We start from the raw sequence: 22,919 nt of genomic DNA, 5'->3' as shown, positions 1-22,919 counted from the left end.
ACTCTTTGATCTTAAAAAAATCACTTTTAACAAAGGGAAAAAAAATAAGTTAACAATCAAAATCAATGTTTAAAACCAGTGTTTAAAAACATACCTTCTGAAGTAACAGAAATTCTATTTTCTTTTGAGGAATTTAAATTTAATTTCTTCAGTTTCCTGCAGTTACAAAGCTGTAATAATGCAGTATCTGAAATATCACAGCTTCGGAGGTCTAGAGAATCTACTTCAGGGTGCAAAATCTATTTTAAAAAATACATAATTTTTCATTAAACCAGATATTGTTTATAAATTTATAAACTCAAGTTTGAAGATATTTCCCTCAGTTTCATGCAAAAATTATATATATTGATATATAATTTTAAAAGAATTACAAAAAAAGTGTTATTTCTTTGCTCTCTAATTTTGCAATAAATGTTATATATGGTTTCTTGTATAATTTCATTTGTAACATCTTTCTACAAAAGAAATTGAGTTGCAAGGAACCATAAAAAATTATGCTGTATAATCCCTCAACACATGTATTCATATAGGTGAAATCATGTTCAAATTAACATCAATTTGAAGATAAAAATTTGAAGGTGAAAAGTCACAAAAAGGAAGACTGACAGAATGAATGAAGGTTTAGAAGAGGGATGTTTTGAAATCTTTTGCTTTGTGGTATAGGGGTTAAATGAAAGATAGCCTTTCATAGCAGAAAGTGTTTGGCTTGAATCTCATTTGACACCAGATATAGGCACAGTTCCTTAATCTTTCTGACCCTGTTTCCTCATCTGTAAAATAGTAATGATACCTGTAGTAATTCACAAAATTGCTGAGCAGTTCAAATAGGCATATACAGCATTTCTGCAAACCTTGAAGTGCTACAGAAATCATACTTAATATTAATTTCTAAGCCTATTCTGCATTTTTCCCATCACCTCTAGCTCCTCCCCATTGTTATAATGGACTCTGTTTCTAGGTTATTCAGATCTAATAGGTGAGCTTTTGCCTTATCTTGCTATTTCCCAGCCTTCATACAAATTCCTGGATTGTCCTGAACCATGCCATGGCACTGTAGGGTACTCTTCTCCTTACCCCTCTTCCAGCTCACTTTTATGTGTTGTTTTCCTTCATCAGAGCATAAGTTCTTTAGAAGCAAGGATGGTCTTGAGTTTGTATCCCAATACATAGTTCTTGGCACACAGCAAGCAATTAATCAATACTTTATCTAACTACAAGGTAGGAAAACCAATGACTGGATTCTAGAAAGCAATCAGTCTACTACCATCAAAGCAATACAGACTGAAACATATAATCTCCAAGATGGTAAGGTATAGAGAATAGATGGGTAAGATTTGGAGTATCAGTGATTAAGTTATTTTTAAAGACTAACAAATTTACTCTTACATACTTACAGCTGTTACTTACATACTTACAGCTTTAACAAAAATACAACTTTCTTGGAAAGTACAGATGTGTCTAAATTTAATGGATCAACGCAATCTCTAAAGTTTACCCAGTGCTAATGTGATTCAGTCACTCAACAAGCATTTATAAAGTACTAATTACATGCTGGGCACAGTGCTAGACAGTGGAAATTAAAAAAATTAAAGTCCTTGTCTTTAAGCAGCTTATTGGGGGGTAGGGGAAGGAAATCGGGGTTAAGTGACTTGCCCAGGGTCACACAGCTAGGAAGTGTCAAGTGTCTGAAGCCAGATTTGAACTCATGTCCTCCTGACTCCAGGGCTGGTTGCTCTATCCACTGTGCCACCTAGCCATCCTAACAGCTTATATTCTTACTATAATTCTGCTACAGCAAAAACTTGAAAAGCAAGGAAGCTATGAGTTTTTCCATATAATGCTTCATTTTATTTAAAATTAGGGAAACATTGAATATTAATAACAGGTAAGACTCAGGAAGCATAAATATATAATTTTCTCATAATAATTCACACATAAAATATTTTAAACTTTGAAGTACTTTCTTCACAATAACCCTGTAAGATAGGCAGTGAAAAAATGATTGTCCCTGTTTTACAGACTAGGAAACTGAGGTTCTGAGAAGTTAAAAGACTTGTCCAAGATCACATGGCTAGTAAGTATCTAAGATGGGATTCAAACTCAGGTCTCCTGATTCAAAGCCCGCTATTCCATCCTGCTTCTCCATCCAATAACATACACTATATTTTGGTTATTAAAGTTTCCATCTTTTTATCCCTTAAGATTTAAATGAGATGTCATATTTCCATTGTGAAGCTTCTGCCGATCCTCTGAAACGTTAGTGTTCTCCCTTTCGAATTACCCTTGCATAAAGGGTGCATGTTACATCCTTCCCAGTAGAATATTAAAGTCCTTGGGCAGGGATGTTGCATTTTTGTCTCTGAATCTCCTGTGCATAGCCCAGTGCCCTGTACAGAGTAGGAGCTTAATAAATATGTCTTCTACATAAGAAAGCCTGCTTCAACCTTTCTTAATTCTAGTACTTTCCTTCTCTCAATTATTTCTTATTTATCCTGTATGTGTAGCTTCTTTGTACATATTTGTTTATTGTCTCCTCTGTTAGATTGTGATCTCCTTGAGAGTAGGGACTGTTTTTTGCCTCATTTTGAATCCTCAGCACTTAGCACAGTGCCTGGCACATAGTAGGTACTTAATAAATGTTTTTTGATTGATTAAAGTATTCACTGAATATATTCTCTTTCTTAAGAGTTAGCTTGGCTCTTTTTGAAGAAAAAAAGGCATGAGTTAGAATGTAAAAAAAATAAGTTCAGATACCATAAAAAGTACTGAATAGATACAAAGGATATTTCTATGTAGGAAATTGTATTTTTTCAGTTTCTTAAACATAAAGAACAATAATAGAAAGATTGATAAACCAGTTCACTGGGATAATACAGAAGTAAACAATAAGTTCCACAGATATTTCAATGTAATTTTTATAAGAAAATATTTAAAACCTTTGACATTTTGAGGAGCATCTCCCCTTCCCCCACCTGCTACAGGAGAGTTGTTTTGTTTCTTTATTTCTCATAAGAAATCTTTATATTCTTGATCTTTCTGTGATATTTTTACTTTCACAGGCTTTTGACTCTTGTAGACATAATTCTCAAAGATCAATGTGAGGCTGAAAAGAGGAAGTCACTGTTTCTATTCTATCAAGATTAATACTTCATTTCCCATATCTTCTATGTCTCCTGGGAGATAAGTCATATTTTACACAGATTTAAAAGTAGAAAAGAGAGTAATTTCTGAAGTCAAGAATAAGGCAATGCAAAAATATGTCTATATTATGTATTTAAACACTGATACACTTTCAAGAACTATTAAAACAATAAGAACAGTAATTACAGAATCTGATTTCAGCAGGATTGAGTAAAATAGATTATTAAATGAATGCAAAAACATGCACTCAGGAAAAAAACTGTCTATAGTATCATCATAGAAAATGTAGTACTTAAATAAATTTTAAAAAGAAAAGAAAATGTAGTACTGCCAGTTTAACACTTTAACATTACTGTACATAAACCAATTCGGTTTCTCCCAACAGGAACAGCTCTCTTTCATCATATCAATTCTCCACTTGCATTTTAGAACTCAAGTTCTGACCACAGGCACAGGAATTCACTAACACTTTCATTCTCTCAACACTTCTAATTCTCAAGTAGCATATTTACTTAGAAAGAGTAGATAGACTAAATAGATGAAAGGTATAGAACACCTAAGTAGGAAAAGGTTCATAAGAAGATGAGGTCTTAAATGAGGTTAGTCTTGTTGTGAGTAAGAGAGAGTAGAGTAGAAAAGCTTGGCACTGGTTCAGAAGCAGTGGAGTCTGATGAACTTGGTGAGGCAAAGGAGATGACTAAGAAGTCAAGGAAACAATTGGGAGAAATGTAGGAGTAGCTGGTGAACATAAATATTTTGCTGAGCTGAGGGAAAAACGGATGTTCTGGTACATTTTTTAAAGTTATTATTCCTAGTATAAACTAACCAAATCTAATATATAATTAGTGCAACTTTGAACAGTTTATGTATTCTTACCTCACTAATATTGGAATCTGTTATTCGCCCTTGAAAACTCATTATTTTAATCATCTTATCTTTTATATTAGGAGGCAAAAGTTTAATGTCTGTGACATATCTGGAAATATTCTTCATCAAGCACCAAAGGCATCTGAAATGTAAACAGTAGGACAAAATAAATTGTATTATGGTTCCCACTTCTATTCCAGTGTTGTTTAATATAGTACATGCTCCTTCCATGCAGTACGTGTAAATATTTGGTATTGATATTTATGTTTTCAGCTGAACACATTTCTACTTTATTAAATACCTAGCAACTATTCATACCTATACTACATTGTTATTGTTCAGCCATTTCAGTCATGTCTGGCTCTTTGTGAGGTTATTTGGGATTTTCTTGGCAACGACACTGGAGTGTTTGCCATTTCCTTCTCCAACTCATTTTACAGATAAGAAACTAAGGCAAACAGGGTTAAGTAACTTGCCCAACTTATATGTGTCTGAGGCTGGAATTTGAACTCATAAAGAGAAGTCTTCCTGATTCCAAGCCTAGTATTCTATCTACCACACCATCTAGCTGCCCATGCATACTCTTTCTCCAAATCCATATTTTCCAGTATTCAAGTTTCCTACTTAATAAATGCTTGTTGAATGGCTTACTGACCACTGAAATATATTTGTTCAGTCAAGTTTCCTTGAACCCCTCAAGGGCCTAAGGATCTTAGTTATGAAATGGCATTTAGTCATCCCTTCTTTAAGTTTTTAAGATATATTTCATTTCCAGTATTTCCTTTCACTTAGTTATACACCAAAAATGATAAAGAAACTTTGGCCAAAAAAATTATGCAAATAGTATAGTCTAAATGATGAATACGGCAGCTAGGTGGTGCAGTGGATTGAGCACTGGGCCTGGAGTCAGGAAGACTCATCTTTCTAAGTTCAGATCTGGCCTCAGACACTTAGTGGCTATGTGACCAAGACAAGTCACTTAACCCTGTTTGCCTAAGTTTCCTCATCTGTAAAATGAGCTGGAAAAGGAAATGGCAAACTATTAAAGTATCTTTGCCAAGAAAACCCCAAATGGGGTCATGAAGAGAGGGATATGACTCAATAACAACAAAATGGTGAATAAGTTTGGGGTTAGCTTTATAAATAGGTAAGGTGTGAAATGGTCTCCATAATGGGATTCTGATGACACCAAAATGTAATGTAGTGGAAAGAGTACTAGATTTGTAATCAGAGAACCTAGCTTTTAAATCTTATCCCTACTACTTACAACCTATACTAAAACCCTCCTTTTACTCTCCTCTAAACCATCTACAATCTGACTTCTAACATTATTCATCTGAAATTACTCTCCAAAGTTGCTAATAATCCCTTAATTGCCAAATGTAATAGCCTTTCCTCAATGGTCATCCTTGACCTTTCTACAGCATTTCATGGCTGACTATAATTTCCTGCTAGATTCTCTTCTCTCTGCTTTTTGTGACACTGTTTTCTCTTTGTTCTTCTGTCTGATACTTATTCTCAGTCTTTTTTGCAGGTTCATCACCCATCTCATACTCCCTAACTATGAATATATGGCAGTATACTCAATCTCTTGGTGACCTTATCAGCTCACATAGATTTAATTATCTACTCAATCAATGCATCAGTAAACATTTATTAAGAGCCTACCATGTGCCAGGTACTGTGCTAATTGCTGGGGATACAAAAAAAGGTAAAAAACAATCCTTGCCCTCAAGAAGTTTTCAGTAGAAGAGACAGCATGCAAACAAATATATACATAGCAAGCTATTTACAGGGTAAATAGGAAATAATTAAGAGAAGGAAAGCATTAAAATTAAGAGGGGTTGGGGAAAGGCTTCCAGTAAAAGATAGGATTTTAGTCAGAACTTAAAAGGAAACCAGGGAGGCCAGCAAATGGTGTAAAGGAAAGAGAGTATTCCAGGCATGAGAGACAGCCAGAGAAAATGGCCAGTGCCAAGAGATGGAGTGTCTTATTCTCAGAATAGCTAGCAGGCCAGTATCAGTAGATCAAACGGTATGTGTCTGGGAGTAAGGTATAGGAAGATTAAGAAGGTAGGAGGTGACTAGATTATGCAGGGCTTTGAATGCCAAAGAGGGTATTTCATATTTGATCCTGGAGACAACAGGGAACCACTGAAGTTTTTTGAGTTGGGGTAGGGGTGATAAGATCAGACCTGTATTTTAGGAAAACAATCTCAGCTGCTAAATGGATGAGTTGAAGTGGAGAAAGACTTGAGTCAAGTAGACCCACCATGGTGACTGTTACAACATTCCAGAAAGGAGGTGATGAGAGCCTACACTAAAATATAGCAGTGTCAGAGGAGGGAATGGATTATATTTGAAATATGTTACCAGGGTAAAATTGGCAGGCCTTAGCAATGGAGTAGAAATAAGGGGTTGGGATCTCTAAGGTCCCTTAGCTTTAAATCCTATGATCTCTCAAAGGGGCCTGCAATATTCCAATAGACCTATGAATTTATCAATATGGATATTCCCTCCAGTAATATAGATCACAATCTATCCTGAGTGACTTTCATGCATGTCCTCCCATAAATTCACAAGTGTCTGAAATTCCTACCATGAGTAGAATTTTTCAAGGACATTTTAATTAGGATAAATAGCATTCTAAGAAGCAGTGTGGCCTAAGGGATAGACCGTTGTCATCAGAGTCAGGAAGACCTGAGTCTAGGTCCCATCTCCAATACATACTGGCTGTGCCACCCTAGAGAACTTAAGCATAGGGCAGGCAAGCCAATCTAACTGAGGCCGCAAGGTACCCTGAGGGAAATAGAGTGGACAGCAGTGCCAGATTATTAAAACCACCACTGCCACAACTTGGCCAACATCTCCCATCAGCCCAGGAGTATGGAGAATAACAGTGCTCCATCAAACCACCAAACTCATTTCCCACCCAGCCCCAATAGCCATTGTTAAGAGATCTTTGGGTGGGGGGGGCCCTCCTCATCACTACCCCATCTACCATAAACTGCTGACAAACTACCACCAAAAGGCAGATAAGCACAGGAATCTTGAGAGTGGCAGCACCACAAAAAAGAGTCCTGCTCACACCAATCATCTAGGAAAACAACTCCTGTAGAGAAGGAGATAGCTATCTACACCAACTGTCAACAATCTGACACCCATAGCACAGACAAGCCATTCTGGCTAAAGTAGCAAGGGTCCTTGGGAGACAGAAGGCAGCATATGCCTGACAAATCAAATCATCATCACTACCTTAACTGCTATTTTCCCTTGGATGCTGATGAAGACATCCCAGGATGCTGAACACAAGGGCCTTGCAAAAAGCACTGCTTCCAGCACAATTCCAATAGCCATTATCCTGGGAAACAAACCTGCTAGAGATACAACTTAGCAACTGCTCCTTCATAGCTACTGAGGACCTAGAAAGGAAAGTTCTTACCAACAAAATCTTTGGCACTAATTCAGTTAAACAATATTGTTGACCAATAGTTTAACATCAGAAACGGATAAGATTTTATCACTGGAAATTACTTTAAAGAAGAAGTATTAACACTTGCTGCTGTTCCACCCTGCAAATAGTGGGACTTTTTCATCTGACCTGCAGCTGGAACCTTTCATGTATAGTCTCCCCCATTGGAATGTGAGCTCTTTATGTCCAAAGGGCTATATAATTGTGCATATCCTTTGACCCAGCAATACGACTTCTGGGTCTGTGTCCCAAAGAGACTATACAAATGGGAGAAGGACCCACACATTCAAAAATATTTATAGCAGCTCTTTTTGTGGTGGCAAAGAATTGGAAATTGAGAGGATGCCCATCAATTTGGGAATGGCTGAGCAAGTTGTGGTATATGAATGTAATAGAATATTATTGTGAATACTATACTATATTGGGAATACTATATAGAAATAATGAGCAGGCAGACTTCATAAAAACCTGGAAACACTTACACGAACTGATGCTGAGTGAAGTGAGCAGAACCAGGAGACATTGTACATAGTAACAGCCACAATGTGCCATGACTAACTTTGTTAGACTCATCCCTTCTTATTAATGCAAAGATTCAAGACAATTCCAAAGGAATCATGATGGAGAATGCCGTCCATGTTCAGAGAAATAACTATAGAGTCTGAATGCAGATTGCAGCATAATATTTGCTCTCTCTCTCTTTTTCCTTTTTTTTTTTGTTTGTTTCTTCTTTCTTGTGGTTTCACCCATTGGTTCTAATTCTTCTTTACAACATGACTAATGTAAATATAGGTTAAATATGAATGTATATGTGGAGGAGACTTCCGCTTCCAGGAGCCAAGATGGCGGTGTGAAAAGGTAGCTGCTCTCACTCTCCCTTATCAACCTCTGAAAACCCAGAAAATATTACCCCAGAAAAAAACCCTGGAAGAGCTGAACTAGAAGAAAGACGGGGAGCAGCAGTACAGCAGCCCAGCAAACGGGTCTCCCAGTGCCTCAGCAAAAATAAGGGAGGTAGAACTACAAGGGGCCCTGCAGATAAGTACCCTGCAGCATTCATCTGAAAGGAGGTGAAGAAAACAACCCTGCAGCCTCCAATTGTGAAGAAATCCTGAAGCCCAGGTGGTAGAGCAGACAAACACCAACACCTGGACCTCCGAGTGCCTCAGTGAGGGTGGGGGGAACTGGTAGAAACCAGCTCAGAATGCCACCAGGTGCCTCGGCACTCGACTGCAAAGGAATCTCCTGGTGCATTAGCAGAAACGAGGGAGACAACACTGCAGGGGGCCCCAGGCAGATAAACACCCTGCAGCACCCATCTAAAAGGAGCTGAAGAAAGCTAAAGGAAAGGAAAAGCAGGCAACCTAGAATTTGCCTGAAAGTTCCAGCCTTGCTGATTCCAGCCCAACGCGAGGTAAGCTGCCAGAAACCTACAGCTTCCAATTGCCAGTGGAGGCAATAAGAGGCCCCAGCACGCAAAGCCAGTGACCAAGACCTACGTTCCCAACACAAGAAGCTTGGGTCAGTACCCTGTGCTCCCCAGCGGGGGAGCTCAATCTCTTTAAAGGCCAGGGAATAAAGAAATACCCTGAGTAAAAGGAAATGTACCATAGATTCATATTATGAGAAGAGTGAAGATCAAGACAGAAATTCTGAAGAAGACAACACCTGTCAACAAACCCACATCTGCAACAACAAAAGGGAATATGAACTGGTCTGAAGCCCAAAAAGCCTTCTTAGAAGAGCTCAAGAAGGATCTGAATAGTCAAATGAGAGAGGTAGAAGAGTCCTTCAAAAATACAATTGGCGAATTGGAAAAAAAATACACTGAAGAAATTAAGTCCCTAAAAAACACAATTGGCCAATTGAAGAAGGAAGGACAAAAACTAACAGAAGAGTACACTGAAGAAAACAAGTCCCTAAAAAACACAATTGGCCAGTTGAAGAATGAAGTACAAAAACTAACAGAAGAAAGCAATCTGTTAAAAACTAGAATTGGACAAGTGGAAACTAATGTCTCTATGAGAGAGCAAGAATCAGTCAAACAGAAACAAAAAAATGAAAAAATAGAGGAAAATGTAAAATACCTCATCAGTAAAACAACTGACCTGGAAAATCGACTCAGGAGAGACAATTTAAAAATTATTGGACTACCTGAAAATCATGATGGAAAAAAAATGAATGTACATGTAGAGTTTATATCAAATTGCATGTCATCTTGGTGTGGGGGGAGAGGAGAGATGGGGAGAAAATTTGGAACTCAAAATCTTATGGAAGTGAATGTTGAAAACTAAAAATAAATAATGTTTTTAAAAAAGAGCGGGAGGGGCAGTTAGGTGGCATAGTGGATAGAACACTGGCCCTGAAGTCAGGAGGACCTGAGTTCAAATCCAGTCTCATACCAGACAATTAACACTTACTATGTGACCCTGGACAAATCATTCAACCCCAAATGCCTTGAAAAAAAAAAAAGAAAGGGAGATAAAAAAGGAAAAAAAATAATGTGAGTTTTTAACTGATCCAACTCTTCTGGAGAGAAATTTGGAACTATGCTTAAAGCAATACCACTAGTAGGTCTGTACCCCAAAGAGACTGAAGAAAACAAAAATGTTTATAGCAACTCTTTTCATGGTGACAAAGAATTGGAAATTAAAGAGATGTACATCAATTGGAGAATGGCTCAACAAGTTGTGATATAGGATTGTGAGGGGAATACTATTGTGGTATAAGAAATGATGAGCCGGATGCTTTCAGAAATACCTGGAAAGATATGGACTGGTCTCAGGTCATGGAAGAACTCAAAAAGGATTTTGAAAATCAAGTAAGAGAGGTAGAGGAAACATTGGGAAGAGAAACGAGAGTGATACAAGAAAATCATGAAAAGAGAGTCAATAGCTTGATAAAGGAAGCACCAAAAAAAAATGAAGAAAATAATACCTTAAAAATAGAGTAGGGCAAATGGTAAAAGAGTTCCAAAAAGCCAATGAGGAGGCAGAATGCCCTAAAAAACAGAATTGGCCAAAAGGAAAAGGAGGTCCAAAAGGTCACTGAAGAAAATAACTCCTTAAAAATTAGAATGGAGCACATGGAAGCTAGTGATTTTATGAGAAATCATGAAACAATAAAACAAAACCAAAAGAATGAAAAAGTAGAAGACAATGTGAAATATTTCATTGCAAAAACAAGTGACCCGGAAAATATCCAGGAGAGATAATTTAAAAATTATTGGACTTCCTGAAAGCCATAAAAAAAAAAGAGCAGAGAGGGTGGAGCCAAGATGGCAGAGTGAAATAAAAAAGAGCCTAGATATAATCTTTCAAGAAATTATCAAGGAAAAATGCCCTGACAATCTAGAACCAGAAGATAAAATAGATATTAAAAGTATCCACTTATCACCTCCTGAAAGAGATATCAAAATGAAAACTGCCAGGAATATTATAGCCAAATTCCAGAGTTCCTAGGTCAAGGAGAAAATATTGCAGACAGCCAGAAAGAAACAATTCAAGTAAAGTGGATCCACAGTCAGGATAACACAAGATTTAGCACCTTCTACATTAAAAGATCAGGAGGCCTGTAATATGATATTCCAGAGGACAAAGGAGCTAGGATTACAACCAAGAATCACCTACCCAGCAAAACAGTATAATCCTTCAGTGGGAAAAATGGATATTCAATGAGATAGGGGACTTTCAAGCATTCTTGATGAAAAGACCAGAGCTGAATAGAAAATTTGACTTTCAAATACAAGACTCAAGAGAAGTATAAAAAGGTGAACAGAAAAGGAAAATCATAAGGGACTTAATAATTATAAACTGTTTATATTCCTACATGAGAAGATATTTCTAACTCATAAGACCTTTATCATTATTAGGATAGTTAGAAGGAGTATATATAAACAGAGGGCACAGATGTGAGTTGAATATGAAGGGATGCTATGAAAAAATAAAATTAAGGGGTAAAAGAGGAATGTACTGGAAAAAAGAGAAAGGGAGAGGTAGAATAAGGTAAATTATCTCACATAAAAGAGGCAAGAAGAAGCTTTTACAATGGAGGGGAAGAAGTAGGGGGGGAGTGAGGGAACCTCATTCTCATCAGAATTGGCTCAAAGAGGGAATAATATATACACTCAATTGAGTACAGAAGTCTTATCCTACAGGAAAGCAGGAGAGGAAGGAGATAAGAGAAGGGGGTGGGTAATAGATGGGAGGGCAGATTGGGGGGGTAGTCAGAAGCAAAACACTTTTGAGGGACAGAGTAAAAGGAGAAAGAGAATAGAATAAATGGGGAGGGGTGAATAGGATGGGGGGAAATATAGTTAGCAACAGTAAATGAAAAAAAATCTTGAAGCACATTTCTCTGACAAAGACCTCATTTCTCAAGAACTGAGTTAAATTTATAAAAATAAGAGCCATTCCCCAATTGATAAATGATCAAAAGATACGATCAGTTTTCAGATAAAGTCATCAAAGCTATCTATAGCCATAGCAAAAAATACTATAACTCACTATTGATTGAAGAAATGCAAACTAAAACAATTCTCAGGTGCTACTTCATATTTATTAGATTGGCTAACAGGACAAAACAGGTAAATTACAAATACTGGAGGGAATATGGGTAAAATGAGACTTTAATGCACTGTTGGTGGAGCTGTGAACTGATTCTACCATTCTGTAAAGCAAATTTGGCACTATGCCTAAAGGGCTATAAAACCATGCATACCCTTTGATCTAGCAATACTAGTACTACGTCTGTATCCCAAAACAGATAAAAAACAAAAAGGAAAAGGACCTATATGTACAAAAATATTTATAGCAGCTCTTTTCTAGGGGTAAAGAATTAGAAGTTGAGGGGAAGCCTATCAATTGGGGAATGTCTGAACAATTTGTGGTAGGTGATTATGATGGAATACTGTACTATAGGGATATACATACTAGTATGTACATAAAGTGATGGGCAGGATGCTCTCAGATAAACCTGGAAAGACTTGCATGAGCTGATGCAAGGTGAAATGTACCATGAACAAAGTAACAGCAATATTGTAAGATGACCAGCTGTGAATGACCTAGCTATTCTCAGCAATGCAGCAATCTAAGACAACTTTGAAGGACTTATGATGAAAAAACTGATGAAAAACACTATCCATTCCCAGAGAAAGAACTGATGGTATCTGAATACAGACTGAACCATACTTTTTTTTAACTTTCTTTATTTTTCTTGAAATTTTTTTGTCTGTTTTCTTTCACAACATGACCATTATGGATATGTTTTACATGACTACATGTGTATAACATATAGAATTGATTGCCTTCTTAATGGGGGCGTGTGGGGAGGGAGAAAGGGTGAGAATTTGGAACTCAAAGTTTTAAAAACAAATGTTAAAAATTGTTTTTACCTGTAACTGGGAAAATAAAATACTAAATAAAAGCTTAAAAAAAACTTACATGAACTTATGCTGAGTGAAGTGAGCAGAATCAGAATACCGTACACAATAACAGCAACACTGTGCAATTATCAACTCTAATAGATTTAGCTCTTCTCAGCAATACAATGCTCTAAGACATGTTATCCATATCCAGACAAAGAACTATGAAGTCTGAATGTAGATAAAAGCATATTATTTTCTCTTTTTTTGTTTTTTCTTGCTCTTGGAAAAACCTTTGTTCTGATTCTTCTAACACAACATGACTAATGTGAAAATATGTTTAATATGATTATACATGTATAGCCTATATCAGATTGCTTGCCATCTTGGGGAGGAGAGAGGAGAGGGAGAGGAGAAAAAAACGTGGAACTCAAAATCTTATAAAAGTGAATATTGAAAAAAAATATATATTTTTAAAAAGAAAAAAAAAAAGAAAAACCTGGGAAGACCTACATGAGCTGATGCAAAGTGAAATGAGAAGAACCAGGAGAACACTGCACATAGTAGTTGGTCATTGTCCTTCATTCTTGAAGAGGACCAAAAGACATCAAGTTCAAGGTACAGTTTGTCTAGCTGTGGACGATGAGACCAATACAAGCTCAGAAGGCTCTACCACAGGTCACGCACAAATAATCCGTTTAAACATTTGGAGTAGAGATGTCTCTAAAGATGTCACTTCTTTGATGTAGATCATACTGGACAGTCCTGTGCCAGTGTCTCCTATATATCACTATCAATTCCACAGTTCTTCAGAGAGACCTTGAGAGTGTCTTTGTATCACTTCTTCTGACTTCCATGTGAGCACTAGCCTTGAGTGAGTTTTCTGTAAAATAATCTTTTAGGCAAACATACTTTTGGCATTCAAACAACATGACCAGCCCACCAGAGCTGTGCTCTCTATAGTAGAGTTTGTATGCTTGGCAGTTCAGCTCGAAAAAGACTTCAGTCTTGCCAGGTGATCTTCAGAATCTAAGACAATGCAAATGGAAGCAATTCCATTTTCTAGCATGGCTCTGGAATACCGTCCAAGTTTCACAGGCATACAACTATGAGATCAACCAATTATGATGAAAAATTGCTCTCCATCTCTAGAGAAAGAACTGATGGAGTCTGAATGCAGATAGAAGCATACTTTACAAAAAAAATTTTCTTGGTTATTCTTGCTTTTGTTGGTCTGAGATTTCTTTTGCAACATGGCTAATATGGAAAGGTTTTGCATGACTACACATGTATAATCTTTATCAGTGAACTGCTTGCCTTCTCAAGGAGTGGGGAGAGAAGGGAGGGAAGAAGGGAGAGAATCCAGAACTCAAAACTTTTAAAAAAATGTTAAAAATTTTTGTTTACATGTAATTGACAAAAAATAAAAATTTTAATAATAATAATAATAATAAAAGAAAAAAGCTATTTGAAAGCAGTATGCCCAGCACAGTGTTTTGCATATGGTAAGTGCTTAATAAATGCTTCATTCATTCAGCTTCTCAATGCATCAAACCACTCTTTAGGACTATAAATTTGAGAGCAGGTTGGTGCTCTTCAAGAATGAAGGACAATGACCAACTACTATGTGCAGTGTTCTCCTGGTTCTTCTCATTTCACTTTGCATCAGCTCATGTAGGTCTTCCCAGGTTTTTCTTTTTTTTTTCTTTTTAAAAATATATATACATATATATATATTTTTTTCAATATTCACTTTTATAAGATTTTGAGTTCCATACTCAGAGTTCCCCATAATAATGAAATTATGCATCCAGGGGGGTAGCTAGGTGGTGCAGTGGATAGAGCACTGGCCCTGAAGTCAGGAGGACCTGAGTTCAAATCCGGCCTCAGAACAAACACTTGACACTTACTAGCTGTGTGACCCTGGGCAAGTCACTTAACCCCAATTGCCTAAAAGCAAAAAAAAAAAAATTATGCATCCAGGGTCTCCCACACACACATACAATTGATTGTACATAACACTGAAACTCCATGTTGCTAGGAAAGGGTACCATTAGTATAACTCAGTACTAGTCATTAATTCATACAACGCCACTAAAAGACAACAAAGACTTCAGGATAGGTAACTTTTGACAATGGAATGGGAGAATCTTTGAGTTTGGATTGAGTTTGGGGCACAGTCTTGGCTCTACGAGGGATTGTTAAAAGAAATAGAAGGTGCTATAAAAGACATATTTTATTTATTTCACATTTTTAAGGGCCAGTCCTGAGCAAAGCAGGAATAAGAATAAAGAGGGGTGAGGAGTACGAAAATGCCTTCTTTACTGATATTCTCCAGCTTTTGAAATTGTTCTTGTCTGATTATAACACAATAATCCTTGGACTTGAGCTGAATATATATATGTGGTACATATAAACTACGCATATGTAAGCTATGACTCTTCAATAACTCTAATTTCTAAAATTAAAATTATATATCAGGCTTATACACTAGGTTCTCTACAATTCTCATTTTGAGTCAGACCTTTCCTGCTGCACTTCTAAGTTGTCTCAGTCTGGAAAACTGTTTCACCCCATCTTTTTGTTGGTTCTGCCATTCCTGAATTTATTTTGAGGTGTTATTTTATAGTTGTTTGGAGGTGAATTTGGGAGAGTTCAGGTGATTTCCTGCTGTATTTATCTTGGCTCCTGGAAGTCAGGCTCTTGTTTGGAACAACTTCCAGATTACATCTTTCCAATCTAATAGTCCACCTCTTCACTCTATTCTCTGCCAGCATCGTCACTGACTGCTACATCAATCAAATAACCTGAAAATATCTTTATCTCAACTCCATTTATCTTTATATCCATTCTACTTCACTATGGCAGTTAGGTGGTACAGACGGTTGAGTGCTGACCTGGCATCAGGAAGTCTCATCTTCCACAGTTCAAATCTGGCCTCAGACACTTGGTAGCTATGTGAACCTAGGCAAATCACTTAACCCTGTTTGCCTCTGTTTCCTTTCTGTAAAATGAGCTGGAGAAGGAAATGGCAAACTATTCCAGTATCTTTGCTAAGAAAATCACAAAAGGAGTCATGAAGAGTCGGACATGCCTGAAAAATGAATGAACAACTTCACTCTGAATTTTACCATCATTCCACAGCAACCCCTCAACTTCTTCCCTATAAATATAATCTTCTTACCTTCTATTTCAAAGCTACTAACACCTGATTTTTCTCCTCTTTGTGACCTCAAATTCCTTGATTCTACTTTATCCTGCCAGGATATCAGCACTATCTGGTATGGATTTCAAAGTCAGAAGGTTTAGCACTTTCCTTTTCTCATCTCCTTGCCATGCCACAGTACCAGAGTTAGATTACTAATGTCCCCTCACAACCTAGACCAACCCCAATTATTCATTTTCTCCACCCCTACTTCTAGTTTGCTGATCATTTCGAGAAAGAGGAAGTCATGTCCATTTTAGTTAAGAATTTTCCCCCTAGAAAAAATGGTCATTCAGTGAAATAGAGGATTTTCAAGCATTCCTGATGAAAAGACCAGAGCTGAATAGAAAATCTGACTTTCAAATACAGGACTCAAGTGGAACATGAAGAGGTAAACAGGAAAGAGAAATCATAAGAGACTTATTAAGATTGAACTGTTTACATTCCTGCATGGAAAGATGATATTTATAACTCATGAGACTTTTGCCAGTATTAGGGTAGTTGGAAGAAAAAAACTATATGTATGTATATGTAGATAGATAGAGGGCACAGGGTGAGCTGAAGATTCAGGGGTCATATCTGGAGAACAAAATTAAGGGATGAGAGAGGATTATACTCAGAGAAGAAGAAAGGGAGAGGTAAAATGGGGTAAATTATCTCACAAAAAAACCCAGAAAAGTCTCTCACAGTAGAGGGGAAACGGGGGAAGGTGAGAGGGAATGAGTGCATCTTATTCTCATAGGATTTGGCTTAAGGAGGGAATAACATACACACTCAATTGGGTATGGAAATCTGTCTTACCCTACAGGAAAATAGGGGGAGAAGGGGGCAAGAGAACAGGGGGATGATAGAGAGAAGGGCAGATTGGGAAAGGGGGTAATCAGAAGTAAATACTTCTGAGGAAGGACAGGGTCAAAAGGAAGAATAGAAAAATTGGGTGGGCAGAATAGGATTAAGGGAAATAGAGTTAGTTTTTCACAACATGTCTACTATGGACGTGTTTTGTGTAACTGCATATGTCCAACCTATATTGAGCTGCTTGCCTTTTCAATGAGGGTGGGTGGGGAGGGAGGAAGAGAGAAAATTTGAAATCTAAAGTTTTAAAAACATATGTTTAAAAAAAATGTTTTCACATGCTACTGGGAAATAAGAAATACAGGAAATGGGGTACAGAAGTCTATCCTGCCCTACAGGAAAATAGAAGGGGAAGGGGATAAGAGAAGGGGAGATAGAAGAGAGGACAGACTAGCGGAAGGGATATTCAGAATGTATGCCATCTTGGGGTGGAGGGAAGGGGAAGATGGGGTGAAAATTTGGAACTCAAAAACTTGTGGAAGTGAATGTTGAAAACTAAAAACAAACAAATTTATATTTAAAAAAAAAGAATTTTCCCCCTAGCCCCTTACCCCAAAAGAATTTGGGTCCCATTTGTTTGAGGGGGTATGATGGGGTACAGGCCCAAACTGAGACCTTTACACCTTGTCCCAAAATGAATTTGGGTCCCATTTGTCTATGGCCCTAGAAATACCCCACCTTAGACTCTTTGAATTCCCACTTGATGAAGAAAGTCTCTAGCATTTGCTTGAGGCTATAGTCCTATCAAATGGCCTTTCTTTATAGTCTATGCTTAGTCTTCCAATTCTGTTACCTTTAACTTAGCCCATCCTTACCTCTTGATGGCCCCTGGCTACTTCCTACACTTAATCCTATCTATCGAACTCCAGTCACCCCAGACTACTGGCCACTCCCATCAAGATCTTCCCTAGACACCCTCCTCCAGTCACCCCAGTCTACTGGCCACTCCCATCAAGATACCTCTTCTCCCAGACTCTTACTCCAGTCACCCCAAACTACTTGGCCACTCTTAGATCCCTCCCACAGTCTTTCTATATATAAGGTCTATCTGGCCTCTATTAAGGTACTCAGATTCTTTAAGAGTCTAGCCAAGGGATCAGATTCTTAAAAACCTAGCCAATAGCTCACTGATGTTTAGATTCCTTAAGAATCTGGCCAATATGGTGTATCTTTAATAAATGTTGTCTTTGGCTGAAAAAAAAAATTCCCCCCTAGGGTTAGTGGAGAAACTGTTCTTTGAAATGAATGGCATCTACTCATATTTGTTATTTTTAGAACTTTAGAGGATTTATCCTTTATCCCTCACATTTCTCACTAATAGTAGTCACTCTTTAGTACCAAAGGAAATTATTTTAAGGGAAGTGAACTTTCTTGTTATCATTGCTTCTCTGGGAATAATTTAGAATTGTCATATTATATGATTTAGCTATTCTCAGCAATACAATGATCCAAGACAATTCTGAAGGGATTATGATGAAAAATGGTATCCATTCCCAGAGAAAAAACTGATGGTGTCTGAATACAGACTGAAGCATATCTTTTTAACTTTCTGTATTTTTCTTGAGCTTTATTTTGTCTATTTTTTTTTCACAACATGACTATTATGCATGACTACACAGGTATAACCTATATCAAACTACTTGCCTTCTCAATGGGGGAAGGGGTGGGGAATGAGGAAGGGACAGAATTTGGAACTCAAAGTTTTAAAAACAAATGTTAAAAATTGTTTTTATATGTAACTGGGGGGAAATGTTAAAATAAATAAATAAATGAATGAATGAATGAATAAATATAAAGAACTGTCATAATTGTCTAGAATGTTGGCCAATAAAGATTGAGAGAATTCAGAGTAATACATAATACACACACACACACAGATACACACACACACGTGTGTGTGTTTTCATATAGCAGAAAATGTGACAAAAGGCTTACTTAAAGTAAGATAGCTTATTATAGAACCACAGAATTTTAAGAGTTAGAAGCAGGGGTGCGATGGAGGCTACCAGTACAGCTCTTGCAAGAGCCAAATGTTATTGGATACAGTAACAGCAATATCATATGATGATCAAGTCTGGGTAACTTAGCTATTCTCAGGATTACAATGATCCAAGACAATTCTGAGGGATTTATGATGAAAAATGCTATCCATCTATAGACAAAGAACCGATGGAATCTTTTCTTTTCTTTATTTTTCTTGTCATGACTGACATGGAAATATGTTTTCCATGACTGCACATGGATAACCTATATCAAACTGCTTGCCTTTTCAATGAGGGGGAGGGGAGAGAGGGAGAAAATTTGGAATACAAAAATTTTAAAGAATAAATGTTAAAAATGTTTTTACATGTAACTGGGGAAAAATAAAATACTAAAATTTTTAAAAGAGCCAACTGTTAATCTTTCATTGTGAGCATTTACACCTCAGGAATTAGCACACACTGCAAATTAGGGCAGGACTTGATTTATTGTTTTGTTGATTGTCTAGAGTTAAGTGATGGAAACAAGTTAATAATGCAGATTAAACTTAAAAAAAATTCCCCTTAGCCAGAGTTGCAAAAGATAGAGGTCACCATCCTTTCTCTATTTTTTGTTATTAATGGTCCCCAGAGAAATCTCCATCTTCAACTCACATTTCCTCTACACTTCATGCTCCCTACTTTGGCAACTAATTGTCCTACTCTAATTTTTCTTATTTAGTCTGTCCTGGCCAAGGAGTCCTCAACCAAAAAGAGTGGTGCAGGAAAAGAATACTGGATTTGGAATCACAGAAATCAGGTTACAAACCTGCTTCAGCTACCTGACATATGAAACTGGTGAAGGCACTGCTTTGAGCCTCAATATTTTCATCTATAAAATGAGGGAATTGGACTAGATCAGTGGCATCTAACTCAAACAGCAAAGGGGGCTATTAATCCATATATGAAGACCCTTGCAGGGGCATATTAACGTAATTTTAAAATGTGATATTATCTATTGTTATTTCACTTGTATTTATTTTGCTAAATATTTCATCAGCATTTCTATATATTGCCAACAATTTCTAGCAGCAAGAGATAGAGAAATTCCATTTAAAATAACCGCAAGACAATATGAAAGACTAACTTGTCTCTGAAGTTTTCTCAATTTAGAGCACAAAAGTGCTAGACTTCAATTCTATCACCTCTCTCAGTTCTCTTCTCTAGAAGTTTCCAAATTGGTGAAATCACCTTTTAAGCACATGCTGAAAGTTCTTTAGGATAAGAATCTGAGAGAATCCAAGCCAACAGTCTCTTCATCGGTCATCAGAATTGTTGCAAGAATTTTCAGGGTCCTTGCTAACTACTGCTAGCTAAGCCAACACAGGTTATAGACAGGCAGAAACACTGCATTTTATTTATCCACTCAAAAGTATGACACACACCATCAATAAGTGATGGACATATGTTTCTCACAATTCCAAAGATAAGAGATAGATAGACAGACAGACAGATAGTCTCTACATAGGTCATGCAGGCAGATTATAAAGCAGTTTTGGGTAAGCTCATGTAGGGCACATAGGCAGGAAAAGATACATTTTTAGTAAAAGAAAAAGATGCTTAAACTGTTACAAAGACCTTTAACATAGATTTTCACACCACACCAAAGAAAACAGTATCCTCTTTATCACTCAGCAAATTAGCATTGTTAAGCTCCTATTATTTGCTTTATTAGATAGGATAAAGAGAAGCAGGTGAGTTCCTGGAACTATTCAAAGTCCTTTGAGTTTTCTTTTGCAACCTTAAAGAGACTGGAGCATAACAGCAAATATGGCACAAAATGGAATCAGTTATAGTCTCCTAAAAATCCATTTTCGATGCTACCTTTCTAGTATTCTTATTCATTATACCTCCTCCCTCAATGTTACTCCAAACTTACCTACAATCTAATTTACCAGCGACACTGGTATCCTTCCTATTTCTCATACAAGATACACCACCTCCCAGCTCTAAGCATTTTTGCTTGCTGTCTCTCATGCCCAGAACACTCTTCTTCAACTCTGCTTCCTAGCTTCCCTGGATTCCTTCAAGTCTGGGGAAAATCCCACCTTCTGTAAGAGGCTTTTCCTGATTCTCCTCCTCTCCCCTTCCCTATGTTGAGTATCTCCAATTTAACCTGCATGTATCTTGTTCGTACACAGTTTGATGATCTTCCCCTCATTAGATTGTGAGCTCCTGAGAACAAGGACTAATTTTTGCCTTTATTTGTATCCCCAGTGCTTATCTTAGAGCTTGGCACATAATTGTTAGTTGACTGACTGACATAAAAGGTTTCTGTTACAGAAATTCAGAGAAGGGAAAGATCCATTGATGCCAGGACCCTCAGGAAAGGAAGAGATCAGACTGTGAGATCAGACTTGAACTGGCATTAAAGACAGAAGAGAACTTGGGTTAAGAGGTGTACTTTATATACAATAGAATGGGCAAGCATTTAGTCATTCAATGAGCATGTATTAAATACTTACCATGTGCTAGGCAATGAGTATACACAGAACAAAAAGAATATAATTTCTACCCTCAAAAACCTTATAGTATGGGAGTAATTGCTTTGCTGCCCCATTTCTCTTCTGTTCTCTCTCCATAGTCACGCCCTGCTCCCCACTGCCATCTCTCCCAGCAAGTAGGTCTGGCCTGCATAGCATGAGGAGGAGAGCCCTGTGCGCCTCCACTTCACCTGCCTCTTAGAGCGTGCCATGGTCCCCTACAAGGGGTTGGGCAGGCTGCAGGTTATGACCTGTACAATGCCTATGATTATACAATACCATCCACGGAGAAAGCCCTCATAAAAACACACACTCAGAATTTTCTCCCTGCTAGGCTTTATGGTAAAGTTGCTCCACGTTCTGGCTTGGCTACAAAACATTTCATTGACGTGGGTGCTGGTGTCATAGATGAAAATTACAGAGGAGATGTTGGTGTTGTACTATTTCACTTTGGCAAAGTAACATTTGAAATGAAAAAAGGTGACTGGATTACACAGCTGATTTGTGAACCAGCTTTTTATCCAGAACTTGAAGAAGTCCAAGGCTTAGATGACACTGAATGTGGAGCAGAACGTTTTGGTTCTACTGGTCAGAACTAAAATAAAGAGTAGATATAGCAGCTTTCTTCCTAAAACAGTTAATAAAATGAATTTCCGCTTATTAAAAAAAACCTTATAGTCTGTTGGGGAGAAATAACATGTACACAGATAAGTACACACAAAATATATACAAAGTAAATTCAAAGTAGTTGAGAGAGAAGGGCATGAACAATTCAGTTAGGGGTAGGAGTGAGTAATCAGAATTTGCCTCTTATAAGAGGTGACACTTGAGTCTCCACTCAATGAAAGGTAGTGATTATGAGGTGAAAAGGGATGTTTTCACCTCAGACATGGGATTCAGTAAATGCTAGTTTTATAAAGACTTATTTGTCTGAGCTATTCAGTTGTACACAACAAACTAAGATCAGTGTTTCTTCTGAAAGGTCTAATTAAGTCTCCACAAAATTCCGTGCCTAAGAACCTCTGAGCTATTGCATAGAAGCCATAGCACAGCAAGCACTGGATCTGTAGTGGAAAGATGCTGGGTTCTGCTCTTTGTTTTGTAACTTAAATCTTGGAGGGGTGTAGGGTGTGCTCAGGGAAGACTAATACTATTGGTATAAGGGCTGCTGAGCCCTTTTCAGGGCTGCTTTCCACCTCTGGTGTCCACCTAATTCACGCAACTCTCACCTGTGGCTCCAAGAAACTGTAGCATGCTCAGTGGCCACATCCCAGTAAACTGTTTTGGCAGATGGGCTAAAACAGGTTGAGAGCAACCAATGGGTCTCAAAACTTTTAGTGAGTTAGGCGGGTATCTACCTCAATCATGTAAAGACGTCCCCAGCAGAATGGGTGGATGTAAACAATTTGGGTGTCTGAGCAGCCTTTTAAGGACCACATTGTTCACCTCCTAATATGAGGAAGGAGCTAGAAAAGGTCATTGTAAGGAGAAGAGACAGACAGATGTGAGAGTGACA

The 22,919-nt window shown here is 37.5% G+C and overlaps 1 protein-coding gene and 1 pseudogene across 5 annotated transcripts in view; one reads left to right on the top strand and one right to left on the bottom strand.

The window, feature by feature from the left end:
- The window catches only part of AMN1 (antagonist of mitotic exit network 1 homolog), a 90,783-nt gene that overhangs the window by 65,697 nt on the left and 2,167 nt on the right, over nt 1-22,919 (bottom strand). For all 5 annotated transcript variants that reach the window (XR_013487433.1, XM_020975789.1, XM_020975791.1 and 2 more), the window contains 2 exons: nt 4,018-4,150; nt 95-239 (listed from right to left, as the gene is read on the bottom strand). Coding sequence is in view for 4 of the 5 variants with exons in the window: in XM_020975789.1 (XP_020831448.1) it covers nt 95-239; nt 4,018-4,150 (278 nt within the window). In the remaining variant the exon portion in view is untranslated. The remainder of the gene's footprint in view (nt 1-94; nt 240-4,017; nt 4,151-22,919) is intronic.
- On the top strand, nt 18,898-22,002 carry LOC144456937 (deoxyuridine 5'-triphosphate nucleotidohydrolase pseudogene; annotated as a pseudogene).

This window comes from Phascolarctos cinereus, unplaced genomic scaffold (assembly GCF_003287225.1).
Source record: "Phascolarctos cinereus isolate Bilbo 61053 unplaced genomic scaffold, phaCin_HiC Scaffold_1;HRSCAF=81, whole genome shotgun sequence".
NCBI classification, from domain to species: Eukaryota; Metazoa; Chordata; class Mammalia; order Diprotodontia; family Phascolarctidae; genus Phascolarctos; species Phascolarctos cinereus.
The sequence above is the reverse complement of the archived record's forward strand: the minus strand, read 5'-3'. Positions and strand labels throughout refer to the sequence as shown.